This window comes from Triticum dicoccoides, chromosome 3A (genome assembly GCF_002162155.2).
Source record: "Triticum dicoccoides isolate Atlit2015 ecotype Zavitan chromosome 3A, WEW_v2.0, whole genome shotgun sequence".
NCBI lineage: Eukaryota > Viridiplantae > Streptophyta > Magnoliopsida > Poales > Poaceae > Triticum > Triticum dicoccoides.
This window is the reverse complement of record NC_041384.1, coordinates 600,937,184-600,952,191: the sequence shown is the minus strand read 5'-3', so window position 1 is coordinate 600,952,191 and position 15,008 is coordinate 600,937,184. Positions and strand designations below refer to the sequence as shown.

Below are 15,008 nucleotides of genomic sequence, written 5' to 3'. Positions count from 1 at the left end.
CCCAGGGCCTCGCCAGTTTTTTCTTCGGCAAGCGGCCCAGCCGGTGGCACTCCTGCGCCGCCTCGCCGCACCACCCTCCTCTCAACCTTCCCCTACCGCCGGTCTTGCCGCTGCCCCTGGCCATCCCTCTAGCCCCGGGCCTCACCGGTTTTTTCTCCAGCGAACTTGCACCACCGCCGTGCTGCCGCCCCCCACCACCACCAAGTTGCCTCCACCCCTCACCCTAAGATAGATGATGGGGCAGCCTGCCAGCGAGCTTAATGAGATAGGAGATTGTTCGCTCCAAACGAATTGCCAGATTGTGCCACAGAAATACTGGACGAGTCGGCATTCTGAGAAGGGCAGCACAAAGATAAGAAATAGTAATAAACATACTTACATACACACAGAGATCCCGTATCTTCACCTCATTTTGGAAACACATTCTAAAACGTATACGATAAAATTATACACATAGAACATAGCCTGTGTGAGTGCCAAAGAAATGATACAAAAGCACGACCACTGATGAACTATAAAAAATGCATGCATGTGTTCTTTTCTACAGCATATGAATTGCACAACGAGGTGCACATGCAAGCCATGAATTTGAGCCATCAAAGTAACACATTAATCATACCATGACCAGCCGATCTTAATAGTAGAAGTAGATAGACAACGATCGGCACAAGAATACTGATACTATTATTTAAATAAATGGACAGATATTATATTTAGTAAATGTCATGCATTACAGTCTGGACACAGTAATGATAAAGTGGGTTTTTCTCATTTCTAGCAAGTGACAAAATGTGACAGCTAAAGGTAGACGGATCAAATCTACATTTTCTATCTTCTTTGTTAGCTACTATAATCTGCCTCTCCACAGGAGGCACTGTACGACAAGCCCGCCCTCTACAATATTGCTGTAAAAATTACAAAATCTCCTTCCCCTGCGCGCCGTTAGGAAGAAGTCCCGCGGCCTGACAAAATGATGTGTATTGGGAAAAACCCATCTGTCTCATGAAATTCCACACCTGTGCTCCAAAAATTTCAAGAGACAAGTTTAATCTCTTCAACGTCCCCGATTTTGTATGCATCATTCTTCGTCGTCTGCTAGCAGAGCAAATGAGAATGGTTTGAATTTGTAGCCATCCCCATGATAGAACTTGTTCATGAACTCAACCCAGTGTAGACGCAATGCATGAAGAAAGGCGCTCAGTGATTCCATCCCGAGCAATATGAAGGCAGTAGCAAAAGCAAACACTATAAGCCCCACTACCTTGAAGATAAGGCTATCATACCTGCCAATAATACAGTAAATAGTCCAAGTAAGAAATTGCAATAGATGATATCATATCTGAGACCATGCATTTCATGGCAGTCAAATGTGAAGCAGTGTTCAAGAAAGCGTTTTTAAGCGACGCTTAAGCGCTGAGCGATGGCAAAACGCTTCACTTTTGCCCTAAGGGGTAGATTAAGCGGTTTTTTTTTTTAATTTGGCCAGAATTTGGCTGTTTATGAACTACTTCTACTTCTCTGCTTGCGCATTAATAGCAATATGCCATTTATCTTACTATTAGTCTCTGTTCGGGAACTACTTCCTTCATATTCTGGCCACATGATCTCTATTAGGTTATTTTGAATTGAACTGCATTTTAGTTGTTATTTTACTTGCTGTGTGAACTTGATGTGTATTTTCTATGGTGTGAACTGTATTTTAGATGCTATTTCAATTACCCATGTGCCATGTTTCCTACTTTCCTGTGTATATTATTCAAAATCTGTCAAATTCTAGCCAATTTCAAAAGACGCTTAAGCGCCCATTGCTCTAAGCTGTGGCCTTCCGCTTTGCCTACGCTTTCCGCTATTTTGAACATTGATGAAAAGACAAACACTGTCGTATGAATAAAAAAGTTACACCCAGAGATAAGGAAAAAAGGACGAGGTTTACCCCCATGCAAATAGCAGCAACTTCTCGTAGAAAACTGTTGATAGCTCAGAATGTGCCAAGCTGAAGTAAAAGAACAGTACATCAAGTCATGGAAAGAACCAACAGATGATATTTCGCAACAAAAAATCACAGGAGGCAAACCTCAAGGCCCAAAGTCGAAGGTATGATGCAGTATTTGAGACAGCCCCGAGAACAAACTCGATGGAGTGTATCATTTGATGAACAAAAACTTCACCAAAATTGAAATCATCATGACGTGAACGGGCAGAGTCGGGTTCAGAATCTGGATCCATTTCAGATGTCCCAAGGAAGCGATAGCTGTGACCTTGAAATCTCTAGATCCAGGAACAAAGATTTAGCAGTCCACTAGATATAGCAAACATAATCTAGGATTTTTGCTTACTCACCCATAGCCTAAACTTATTAACCTAACAACACTGGTGCCATATACTCCCCTCTGTTCCTAAATATAAGTCTTTTTAGAGATTCCAATATGGACTACATACGGAGCAAAATGAATGAATCTACACTCTAAAATATGTCTATATACATCCGTATGTAGTCCATATTGAAATCTCTAAAAAGGCTTATATTTAGGAACGGAGGGAGTAGAAAACAAAGATCTCCAGGATGCAGCATAGAAACTAGTGACAACAAGAACCAAGTTAGCAATATAACTTAAGAGGCACCTCTTCTAGGTTTTACTATCTGAAATTTACCAATGGTACTCTTAACTCTTGCACTACTGGATTTAACTATACAAGCACAACATGTCAATAAAGAACATAAGGTTGCAGAGACTATGGATTAAGCTTGTGGTCGTTACTTTAAGCATTAGGACACACCAACACAGCACCAAAAGTCTATCTCAAATAAAAGTGCAATTGTTTTTCTTCATGAGTCGAGTTTATTCATAACATACCTCCTTATGAAGTTTCTTTAGAATGAAAGGCTTTGGGAAGAGCATCCATGGAACAGCTACAAGGGCCAGAAGCAACAAAAGTATCTGGAAGAGGGAAACTGGTAAATAGGCATGAAAAAGAACATACAATGAAGCTTTAATTTGTTTTTATTTGAAGGTTACAGAACCTGGAGTTCCTTCTGTCCCCAAAAAAGTTGATTCTCTCCAAGATCTCCAGCAGGGTCAAGGAACATATATATCATCACGTGATACAGATCGGCTTTAGACCCCGTGCACCACTTAATGAGAATCAGGAGTGATAAGTAACCAAAGAGGCTATTCAGGAAAATCAGCTGCGGTATGAATTGGTACCTGAGGAACCCACATTGTTAAATATATTGCTTGCATCCTATGGTTTGCATGCATCCAAAGAAGAAAAGACGCGACAAAAATATACAATACCTAATGTCTAGGGCATTTTTATGAAACTTTGCATCAAAATAACTCAATAAAATTCCCAAGTTCATCTGGGAGACACCCATCAGTATTGACATCTTCATCTTCAAAGAATTTAGAAAGGGTAGCTCAGATCGACTTCCACGCCAACTTGGGTCCACTCCAAAAGGGTAGGGATCACGAACTTTTACGAGGCCAGCAGTATATGCATCACTGAAACAAACAGGCTGGGTGTTAAATCTTCAGAGATGGACTTGCTATCTGGTGACCAACAAGAACTAAAGAGGGTCCAGTGTTTCATGAAGTAATAATCAATAAGAAAACAACAACAACAACAACAACAACAACAACAACAACAACAACAACAACAACAACAACAAAGCCTTGGGCTAGTTTGGTTACTGCCCTGGACACCATGCCTGGAGAATTTGGCTGCCTGTACTCTGCCTGGGAATTTGCTTTTTCGTGCCTGGTCAGGCAAGCCGGACGGAGATGTGTTTGGTTCCTGCCTGGACTGGTGTACGCGTATTAAGAAACAAACGACAGCACAAAAACTAAAGAAAGAGTCCTATTGGCTGGCACAAGTCCCCGTACTAGCATTAGAGGCCAGGCAGCTATTAGCCTGTGCCCAGGCGTAGGAATTCGGAAGCCTGGCAGGCTAACGAAGATGCCTGGCTATCCAGGCCAGGGCACTACTATCTTTTCCAGGAACTGAACCAAACGCCTCCCAGGCAGACCACAGGCACGCTCCAGGCCAGGCTTGAAACAATGAGGACGCAAACCAAACTGACCCTAGTCCCAAACAAGTTGGGGTAGGCTAGAGGTGAAACCCATAAGATCTCGTGACCAACTCATGGAACCAATAAGAAGACAGAAATAACCAAATCGATAGTCATCTCCCATATGCACCCCTTGACAAAAATAACTATAACGTACTCCCTCTGTTCCGATTTACTCATTGTGGTTTTAGTTCAAATTTGAACTAAAACCACGACGAGTAAATCGGAACGGAGGGAGTAGTACCTTGCATGCCCAGAACCACAAGAAGGCGTTTTAACCAGTCTAGATAAATTGTGAAGGTAAATCATTTGTTATGGACGCATATTACCTCAAGAAATAGAGATCCTTGTATCAAGAGGGAACAGCTGCGCGTACTTATAGTTGCATATAGCCCCGTTGTGTCAAAAATAAATCTGTGCATACTCTCAGGTCTTACGTACTCCTTATTTTATGTGCATTGCACATACTCAGAAATAGCTACTTTAAATGGTAAGGGGAGATAGAGCTACTCTCTGCCCAAAATGCCTAGACACATGGAATCTACTCAAGAAATTTGCTAACTACTCCCTCCTTTCCTAAATATAAGTCTTTTTAGAGATTCCAATATGGACTATATACGGAGCAAAATGAGTGAATCTACACTCTAAAATACGTCTATATACATCCGTATGTAGTCCATATTGAAATCTCTAAAAAGACTTATATTTAGGAACAGAGGGAGTAGCAAATTAAATAGAAGTCGCGGCATGCTCAAAGCAGAATGAACTAGTGAAAAGAACTTGAGTTCGATTCAGATATTTTACTAGAGTTACAATTTAAGTTCCCCAGCATAACAGCACACTCAGATAACTATCGAAATGGTAAAGTCAATACCTGCAGGAATTTTCTCGACACGCATATGCTGATTTGCCAAATATATGGAATGGAACAGAGAAGAATTCGTTGTATATGAGCCCACAGTATATTGAGAACAACGCCATCAGAAGAATCACATAACGCCCACCAAATGCCATCTCCGTAAAGCTATCAAGCTTCTGCGATAATCAATGGACCACAGCTTAGGAGAACAGCTTGAATTCAGTGCAGGCAATTTGCAAAAGGAAAAACTGATAAACTGCAAAGTTATAAGTACTCCCTCTGTCCCAAAATATAAGAACGTTTTTGACACTAGTGTAGTGTTAAAAACGTTCTTATATTTTGGGACGGAGGGAGTAACTAATAATACCTTCCCAGCAACATATTTGTAGGAAAATACTCACAAGAACATCATTTGATAATGGTTTAAGACAGTAGGCATGAGTGGGACAGAAACAATTTTCAATGTGGTCCTAGATACAGAGATATTGGATTCCATCTAGATTGAGGGATTTTATGGATACCTATGCAAATATGCCATAACTAAATGACTTCTCCACAATTTTTGCAAATGTACTCCTACAGACACCATAGGTTCCACGCGCCTCTACCTCCATCCAGGTTGATATTGATGCTAAAAAAAGAACTAATTTCTTTGAGGTGATCAAACCTTGTCCTAGAGATGTTGGGGTACAGCCTATTTGGATTTTACTAATAGAAGTTAAGCATTTTTCATACACAAGATATAACATTTTTTTGTACAATTCACTCATATCCAGCTAAGTCATGAAATAACTATACATGTTTTCCTTAGCATATGCATTCAAATATTGCCATAGAGAACAGTGAACCAAAACCTGACAGTAAGGAGCAAAAATAGAAAAAAAGAACAAAAAAAGGTACAACAATATGCTAGAAGAGTAGAACTAGGTGCGCACCAACAGCCAAGTTATAACTGCACTGTCTAAAGCAGTAGAAAGTAACATATGTGCAATCTATGAACTGCGCTCAGTAAAATCACACTTCAAAGATTGCATGCAATGGCTATTACCAAAAAAAAAGGAAGGAAATAGAAGGTCCAAGTTGAGCTCAGAGTACCTGAGAGGAAAGTTTCTTTTCACGAAGTATAAGAATCAAAGCTCCAATTAACAGACATATTCCATGACCCCAATCTCCAAACATAACAGCAAAAAGAAATGGGAACGTGATAACAGAATATACAGCTGGATTAATTTCTTCATATCGACCAACACTGCAACAATACAGATTCATGATCAATTCATGGCAAAAATATTACTCCCTCCGACCAAAATAAGTGTCATGGTTTTAGCTCAAAATATAACCACGACACTTATTTTGGATCAGAGAGAGTACAATATGGGGTTCTCTTTGATCAGAGAATACTAAACAATAATTTAGTAAAACAAAACATTCCAAGACAAAGCAATCACATCAAGTTTAGATTCCAATAATCTCCAAGGTCTTATGAAGCAATCAATATTGCATGGCCGCAGTCAACAACAACAACAACAACAACAACAAACAGGTGCTGCAAACATTAAACAAGCAAACCTAATCCAACTCCTGAACAAACTCCTCTTAGGTCTTGGAATTAAATCAACTGTCACCTAACAATGTAACATGCTCTTGCTCATCATCCCTTGGATCTCAAATCACAAACCCTTGAAAAATTATAGCAGAATAATTGCTGGATCGAGTAACTAAGCACATGATCTCTCCAACTACTTTGCCTCTACACATAGGATAGAAATCTCATTTAAAACATAGTATTCCATATTTACTTGGTTTTTCCACGACTTCCCAAAGGGCATAAGTGTAACAAATAAAACCATTTATTCAGGTTAATGTTTGCATCAAGGTACATACCCATATGCATCAACAATCTCCTGGAAAGCATTCGTAAATTTATCAGTTCGGAAGTATGTAGGTGGCGAATCAATAGTGTCCATCTCATGAAATATTATTCCAACTTGTGAGTTGCTGTGAAGAGTTGCACGCTGCAAAACATCCTCGATCTGAAGCACAACTTAGAAGTAAGATGACTATCCTAAATTTGAAAAATGAGCACAAAAAGAGTTGCATTTCTGACCTGAGATTTAGCGAATATTGGGCACCATCCTTCTCCAACAAGGCATTTCTTTGTCACATCAAAGTTCAACATGTTCAGTGTATCATAAACAGCTTTCTCTTTTTTTACCTAAAAAGAATACACAGGTTAGAAACAATAATAATAAAACTAGGTACTATCACAAATGTGGAACACAATTTTTTTAAGGTAGCAATTTCAAGACAAAATGAGAAATTGCTATTACTTGATTACCATGAGTATCCACCTCCATAATTGGGACCCAACTGACTCAAGTGCTTTGTTTCTGTGCTGGATTCCAGCATCCAAGGTGACTTCTAGATCACCCAGGCGTGATGATACCTGCCACAAATATTATAGAAGTCAGTACTTCAAATACTAAAGTACAGAGTATTACAGCGTTACATCAGGATGGCACTCGTGTACTTCAACAGAAAACAAAATGACAGGCAGGCTGCTAAAAACTGAACAACTTATACTCACAGACAACTACATGTACAGAAGAATGGAGGGATTAATTGTTGCTACTAGAAAAGGTGGCTTCTCCAAAAATACCTCACGAAGAATTTGTCTCTGCTTGACAGTCTCCTCAGGAACAGGGTAGCAATTTGCTCCAAATGAAGCACAAATCCTCAATATTATTGCTTTAGCCTGCTCGCCCGAAAAGAAAACTACAAAAACAGTCTTCTCTACCTGTCGGAGTGCAACTTAAGTGTTAAAATAGTGTTGAAAACCTTTCAAGGTTTCAGGGTTCATTTCAGTATTACACCACATAAATTAGGGCTATAAACCTGGTTGGAGATAGAAAACAAAGAGAAGCTATCACAACCAGTCAATAATTTATGGCAGCTACTAGATATACCCAAGAATTAGGAACAGCAAGCCACAATGACAGACCTCTTCACCAGAACTGGGATCCATAACAGGTTCCCCTGCAGATGCCTGATTGAAAAACAAATTTCCCCTTGTAGTTCGGAAAAGCATCCTCTCAAAAGCCAATGCCTTGGACTTCAGTATTATCCCACTAACAAACCTAACACCAGATTCCGAGGCCCCTTGCTGTATTCCCTGAGAACATTTCGTGTTACAATTTAATGGAAGAACAGAACAGTATTAACTTCAAGAATAAGAACAAAGACAACACCTGTTCAAGCAAATAGCCATTTCCTTCATCCACTTCCTTGTCATATATATGTTCATCTAGCTCATGGTCAGCTGGAGTTGCATGATTTTGAGAAGCAGCAAGGATGCTACCTGCCTGCAAGAAGTTATTTGAGAAAGCATGGAAAACAACAGCAAAAGGAATAGATATGTTACTTAAAGCATGAGAGAACAGTAGCGATTTGACAACAGAAAAAGGAAAAGATATTTGACCAAGATGTATAATAATTACAGTAGGGATTTATGATTAACAACCAATGTTACACTACATAGTTAATAAACTGGACCAAGTGCCCCAGTCATCAGCTACAGAGAATGAGAGAACATATTTCTTCACAAATTTCCATATTTTCAAGAAGTACACCAGCATATCAATAGAAGGTGTTGCAAGTACACTAATGACTAATGTATATCTTTTATCTCACACCTTATTAGTTACAAGTAAACACATGGAACAGTGAATTCAATGTTTCACAAGAATCGAGATACAACCTTTGACAAGACCAGTTTGAATTCAAGAAGTTCATTGTATGTCTGCCGTAGTGTCCCACTATTAGTATTCATCTCAAGCAGCTCATGCTCATGCTCACCCAATTTTGCCTGCAGAAATAGCGAGAGAAATTATTGATACTCCCTAAGAGCAAACTAAGCATTTCCTCTCAAAATGACTTCTTGTTGCATAAATAATAGAAATCCAAGAGGATTAATTATATAGCTATGATAAAATGACAGTGCTAATGCAGCTCCAGCTCCAACTAAAAGAAGTACCTCTAGCTCCTCCAAATCAATTTCTGGTTGTAGTGCAGGACGGACAGAAGACTTAACACCTGCCTTGTTGATCTGATCACTGAAAAACTTCAGCTTACGAGTCATCTCTGCACATCGCTTTACCTGCAGAAGAGTTGCGACAGGCTTATCATACGGGGTGGGGTGGGCTGGTGTGCATCCACTGCCACACAGTAAGGAAAGCAACAGTCCGATGAAGTTCCATACCATGATCAGCGCATGGTACGTTGCAAGCATATAAAAGCAAGCATTTGGGAGGTTCCCTACCGTTTTTTACCAGAAATGATATATTGTGCCACTGCCCACTGACATAGTTCATTAGGTAACTTGGTTGAAAATCAAATACTTACGGTATCAAATACCAAATGCAACAAATATATTCAATCCATCTACCGAAAAGAGTCCCAATGTATCCATTTTATCATATTCTTGTTGTTCAGGTATCTTTCTTTTCCAATATTTTTTCGAAAAACCATGGCAAACAGAAACAAATAGAATATGAATTTAACATGTCAGATTAAATTCAGCTTGGCTCTGCTTCATAGGCTCGTTTTTCACATAAAACAAGAATAAGTAGACGATATAATGACACTGAAATAATCCATACTTTATACTAGCATTGGCATTTGCATAGTAGAATAGAACAGATGTGTGCAATACGGTGTGATCAACATAAATATCAGATGGAGAATAACATAATTTAGATCACCTGGTTGACAAATATACGCTGAAAAGGACTCTTATCCTCATTCAACTGCAAAAGAAGGGGTAGAAAAATAAAAAGGTCAGCAGTTGAACAATTGTAGATTCTGGCAGATAGAACAAACAAAAACTAATATCTGAAAGTAAACAGTTAACAAAGTTTTCTACGAAGTCCAAAATATAGCCTTGCATTCGTCATATGTAGTCGAATATACTTTTATGCCGTTTTTATTATTTCTGAAGCCTATTTTTCTTCTCATTCCTTTTCCACAAATGTCATTTTAACATACACAATGTGATGATTGGTCGTATGAAGATCACACATCTAATCATATTTTGGTGTGATATTAATCAACCTACTTTGGTTATTTCCACCATGCGCATGATAATAAAAAACAAAAAGGAGGTGCTGAGGGACTAAGACACCAAATGCATAACGCAAGCCTCTCTTGTCCATATTTCCTCACTGACAGACAGCCATGGAATGCAGCACCCGGTAGGGCGATATGTATCATCATCAAGGACTATGACATGTTCACGTGCATATGGTGGCATGGTGATTCATGGGTGAAAACAGGAACCTATCAGACCGCATGATCACATTAGCAGGAAAATCCACTATCTTAATCAGGAATTTGAATAACAAGCAGCGATCAGTTTGCCTAATGTTCCTAGGAGCATCTCTATGATTAAGTTATTAGTGAAGCCCAAACTTCAACTCATTCTCATGTCCTCAGAAAGGGTGCATTGTGCAGCTAAACTAAGCATTACAAAAGTGCTCCAATATGCCAAGCTAATCAATAAAAACTTGATAAATTGCAACACACATATATTATCCATGAATGGTACAACAAACAAACAGTAAATCACCCTCCTTAACGATCTGTTTGTATAAATTGGCTTATGATGAAGAATGGCTATTGCTTAGGTAATTTTTACTCAACGACAGCATAGATGCCAAGTAGGATCAAAGCAAGCTAAAAACACACCAAAAACATATTCGTATAATACGAATTTCCTCTACCACATTCATCCACGCTTATCATCGAAGTCTAAACCCTGTGAAGCCTGTGCCCCCTGGTCGAGAACAACACCTTACACCCAGTAACCAAGGAAGGCAGTTGGTCCAAAGCAGCTCAAACGAGACGCGCGCTAAGCCTCAAGGTCCAATGACACCCGGATCAAAAACTAGCTATCCGTCCCGAGCACAGGCGAGAGCTAGATCCGAGGGCGCGGAGAGTGCGACGCACGCGAGCGAGCGGGTCAGGGATCACGACGCGCGAGGCTGGATCAGGCAGATCCGCGAGGGGGGAGGCTGGAGGGGGGAGACGAGGTAGAGAGGCACTCACGTCCTTGAACTGGAGGAGGCCGAGCTCGCCGAGGTAGGTGACGGCGAGGCGCGCGCTCTCGGCGGGGAAAATGAGCTGCACGAGGCACATCTTCTCGGAGCGGAGGTGGTCCATGGGGGGCAGGCGGTCGAAGAGCCCCATCGCCCCGGAGCGGCCCCCTCCCGGAGCTTCCAGGAGGAGGTTCGCCAGCGTGAGGGAGGGGCGGGGCGGGGACGAGGGGGGAGGAGGCCGGTGGCGGTGTGGTGTGTCTCAGATCTGAGGGGGGTGGTTCCGTTCGGTCCAATTCTACTAGTCGGCACTGTATTCTTTGCGAGGCGCAGCGCAGGTGCGCAACTGCTGCCATGACCCGGGTCCCGACCCATGGGAAAGTGTGGGAGGAGGGTGGGCGAGGAAGCGTCTTGGAAAGCGGCTGCTGTGGCTGGCCCGTGGGCCATGCGCGCCTGCGTTGGGTGGGCGCGGACCGGTCGAAGTTCGTGTCGCGCGCGACTCCCTCGGGTTTCGACGAGTTTTACGCGACCGACAGGGTCGGTTCCGCGTTGCGGGAATCGAAAAAAAAAGGAAGAGAGCCTCCTTCTGGGAAGGAATGGGCCTGCTTGGTTTAGGTCGGCTTCCGAGTTCCGGGATCGGGCCGGGCCATGTGGCGCCGCGTTACTGGGCCAGCCCAGTATTGTAGCTGCAGCGCGAGTTTTTTTGTTTTTCAAATTGTTTTGCATCTGTTTTTTTTAACTGGAATCATATTTTTATTCCATTAACCAAAGAGCTCAGCAGCATCGCTGGCTACCAAGTTTTGCACAAAATCAGGGGCACCATTTGGCGCATCTGTTTTCTTAGGAAAGGTTAGATTGGATGCTAAAGCTTTTTAGTTATGAAAAGATATGGGAGTCACACGAGGGGTTTGGATCGGTGATTGAGCAGCCATGGGGTAGCTCAAGGGCTACTAGCATGAAGGGCATGAACGATAAATTAAAAAGCATAGCAGAGGACTTGCAAAAGTGGAGCCGGGAAGAGTTCGGCAGTGTTACCAAGGAGATCAACAAACTTAAAGGCTTGTTGGATCCTTTGAGAGATGAGCCAAGAAGAAGCGGTCATAACCGTGAAGAAACAAAAAATCTTGACCGATTGGCTGAATTATACCATCGAGAGGAGATCATGTGCCGGCAACGTTCGAGAATTCAGTGGCTTAAAGAGGGGGACCGAAACACTGAATTTTTTCATCGGAAGGCCACTTTGCGCAAGCAAAAGAATAAGATCACACGACTCACAAAAACGGATGGTACCGTTACATAGGATAGAAGGGAGATGGTCGGCATGGTTAATAATTTTTTGAAAGACCTTTATACCTCCCAAGGGGTCAATGACGTTGATATGTTGTTGCAGCATGTCCCATGCAAGGTCACTGGTGCTATGAATGAGGAACTTGTGAAACCATATACGGCTGAGGAAATTAAGAATGCATTGTTCCAGATGTTCCCGACAAAAGCACCGGGGCCATATGGCTTCCCGATGCATTTCTTTCAAAAACACTGGGGTTTGTGTGGTGAGGAGATAACACAGTTGGTGCTTAGAGTGTTGAAGGCGGGTGATACTATAGAGGTAATCAACAATACTTTCATTGTGCTTATTCCAAAGGTATCAAATCCGGCCAAATCAACAACACTCAGTTCAGACCCATTATCCTTTATAACGCGATTTATAAAGTGGTGTCAAAAGGGTGTTGCCGAACAGACTTAAGGTAATCCTCCCAAAGATTATTTCCTTCGAGCGGTCAGCTTTTGTGCCTGGACAGTTGATTACAGGTAATATAATCTCTGCCTTTGAAAGTCCGCACTTTATGAAAACTAATAAGGGCTAAAAAATAATAGGAGTTGCGCTCCAAAGATTGATATGATGAAAGCATACTATAGAGTCGAGTGGGATTACTCGGAAGCTATTATGGGAAAGTTGGGGTTTAGCCGTGTATGGATTTCGAGCTTCCGTGTTCCGGGGAAGGAATGGGGCCTGCTTGGTTTAGGTCGGGATCCTCGCCGGGATCGAGCCCGGGCATGTGGCGCTGCTTTACTGGGCCAGCCCAGTATTATAGTTGCAGCGCGAGTTTATTGTTTTTTGTTTTTCAAATTGTTTTGCATCTGTTTTCTTAGGAAAGGTTAGATTGGATGCCAAAGCTTTTTAGTTATGAAAAGATGTGGGAGTCACATGAGGGGTTTGGATCAATGATTGAACAGCGATGGGGTAGCTCAAGGGCTACTAGCATGAAGGGCATGAATGACAAATTAAAAAGCATAGTAGAGGACTTGCAAAAGTGGAGCCGGGAAGAGTTTGGCAGTGTTACCAAGGAGATCAACAAACTTAAAGGCTTGTTGGCCCGTTTGAGAGCTGAGCCAAGAAGAAGCGGTCCTAGCCGTGAAGAAACAAAAATTCTTGACCGGTTAGCTGAATTATACCATCGAGAGGAGATCATGTGCCGACAACGTTCGAGAATTTGGTGTCTTAAAGAGGGGGACCCAAACACTGATTTTTTTCATCGGAAGGCCACTTTGCGCAAGAAGAAGAATAAGATCACATGACTCACAAAAATGGATGGGACCGTTACAGAGGATAGAGGGAGATGGCCGACATGATTAATAATTTTTTTAAAGACCTTTATACCTCCCAGGTGGTCAATGACGTTGACATGTTGCTGCAGCATGTCCCATGCAAGGTCGCTGGTGCTATGAATGAGGAACTTGTGAAACCATATATGGCTGAGGAAATTAAGAATACATTGTTCCAAATGTTCCCGACAAAAGCACCGGGGTCATATGGCTTCCTGACGCATTTCTTTCAAAAACACTGGGGTTTGTGTGGTGAGGAGATAACACACTTGGTGCTTAGAGTGTTGAAGGCGGGTGATTCTATGGAGGTAATCAACAATACTTTCATTGTGCTTATTCCAAAGGTATCAAATCCAGCCAAATCAACAACACTCAGTTTAGACCCATTAGCCTTTATAACGCGATTTACTAAAGTGGTGTCAAAAGGGTGTTGCCAAACAGACTTAAGGTAATCCTCCCAAAGATTATTTCCTTTGAGCAGTCAGCTTTTGTGCCTGGATAGTTGATTACAGATAATATAATCTCTGCCTTTGAAAGCCCGCACTTTATGAAAACTAATAAGGCTACAAAAGAATAGGAGTTGCGCTCTAAAGATTGATATGATGAAAGCATACGATAGAGTCGAGTGGGATTACTTGGAAGCTATTATGGGAAAGTTGGGGTTTAGCCGTGTATGGATTTCGAGCTTCCGTGTTCCGGGGAAGGAATGGGGCCTGCTTGGTTTAGGTCGGGCTCCTCGCCGGGATCGAGCCCGGCCATGTGGCGCCGCGTTACTGGGCCACCCCAGTATTGTAGTTGCAGTGTGAGTTTTTTGTTTTTTGTTTTTCAAATCGTTTTGCATCTGTTTTCTTAGGAAAGGTTAGAGTGGATGCCAAAGCTTTTTAGTTATGAAAAGATGTGGGAGTCACATGAGGGGTTTGGATCAATGATTGAGCAGCGATGGGGTAGCTCAAGGGCTACTAGCATGAAGGGCATGAATGACAAATTAAAAAGCATAGTAGAGGACTTGCAAAAGTGGAGCCAGGAAGAGTTTGGCAGTGTTACCAAGGAGATCAACAAACTTAAAGGCTTGTTGGCCCATTTGAGAGCTGAGCCAAGAAGAAGTGGTCCTAGCCGTGAAGAAACAGAAATTCTTGACCGGTTAGCTGAATTATACCATCGAGAGGAGATCATGTGCCGACAACGTTCAAGAATTTGGTGGCTTAAAGAGGGGGACCCAAACACATATTTTTTTCATCGGAAGGCCACTTTGCGCAAGAAGAAGAATAAGATCACACAACTCACAAAAATGGATGGGACCGTTACAGAGGATAGAGGGGAGATGGCCGACATGATTAATATTTTTTTAAAGACCTTTATACCTCCGAGGTGGTCAATGACGTTGACA

The 15,008-nt window shown here is 41.8% G+C and overlaps 1 protein-coding gene across 1 annotated transcript; it reads right to left on the bottom strand.

The window, feature by feature from the left end:
- Positions 1–670: 670 nt before the first annotated feature.
- On the bottom strand, positions 671–11,332 carry LOC119269492 (V-type proton ATPase subunit a1-like). Its single transcript, XM_037551336.1, has 18 exons — positions 11,031–11,332; positions 9,689–9,733; positions 8,962–9,084; positions 8,686–8,793; positions 8,177–8,290; positions 7,930–8,100; positions 7,588–7,725; positions 7,267–7,374; positions 7,036–7,143; positions 6,813–6,961; positions 6,024–6,177; positions 4,944–5,104; positions 3,297–3,503; positions 3,023–3,206; positions 2,856–2,939; positions 2,075–2,268; positions 1,934–1,993; positions 671–1,283 (listed from the first exon to the last, which is right to left on the bottom strand). Exons 1-18 carry the CDS (start codon positions 11,169–11,171, stop codon positions 1,079–1,081), a joined length of 2,454 nt encoding a protein of 817 aa, XP_037407233.1. The 5' UTR covers positions 11,172–11,332; the 3' UTR covers positions 671–1,078.
- Between the last annotated feature and the right edge of the window lie 3,676 nt (positions 11,333–15,008).

Excerpts from the sequence above, each read along its gene's own strand:
- LOC119269492 (XM_037551336.1), bottom strand. The coding sequence starts at position 11,171 with ATGGGGCTCTTCGACCGCCTGCCCCCCATGGACCACCTCCGCTCCGAG. Across the intron at positions 8,101-8,176 it reads ATGGCTATTTGCTTGAACAG|GGAATACAGCAAGGGGCCTC; the intron begins GTGTTGTCTTTG and ends AAATGTTCTCAG. Across the intron at positions 7,726-7,929 it reads ATCCCAGTTCTGGTGAAGAG|GTAGAGAAGACTGTTTTTGT; the intron begins GTCTGTCATTGT and ends GCACTCCGACAG.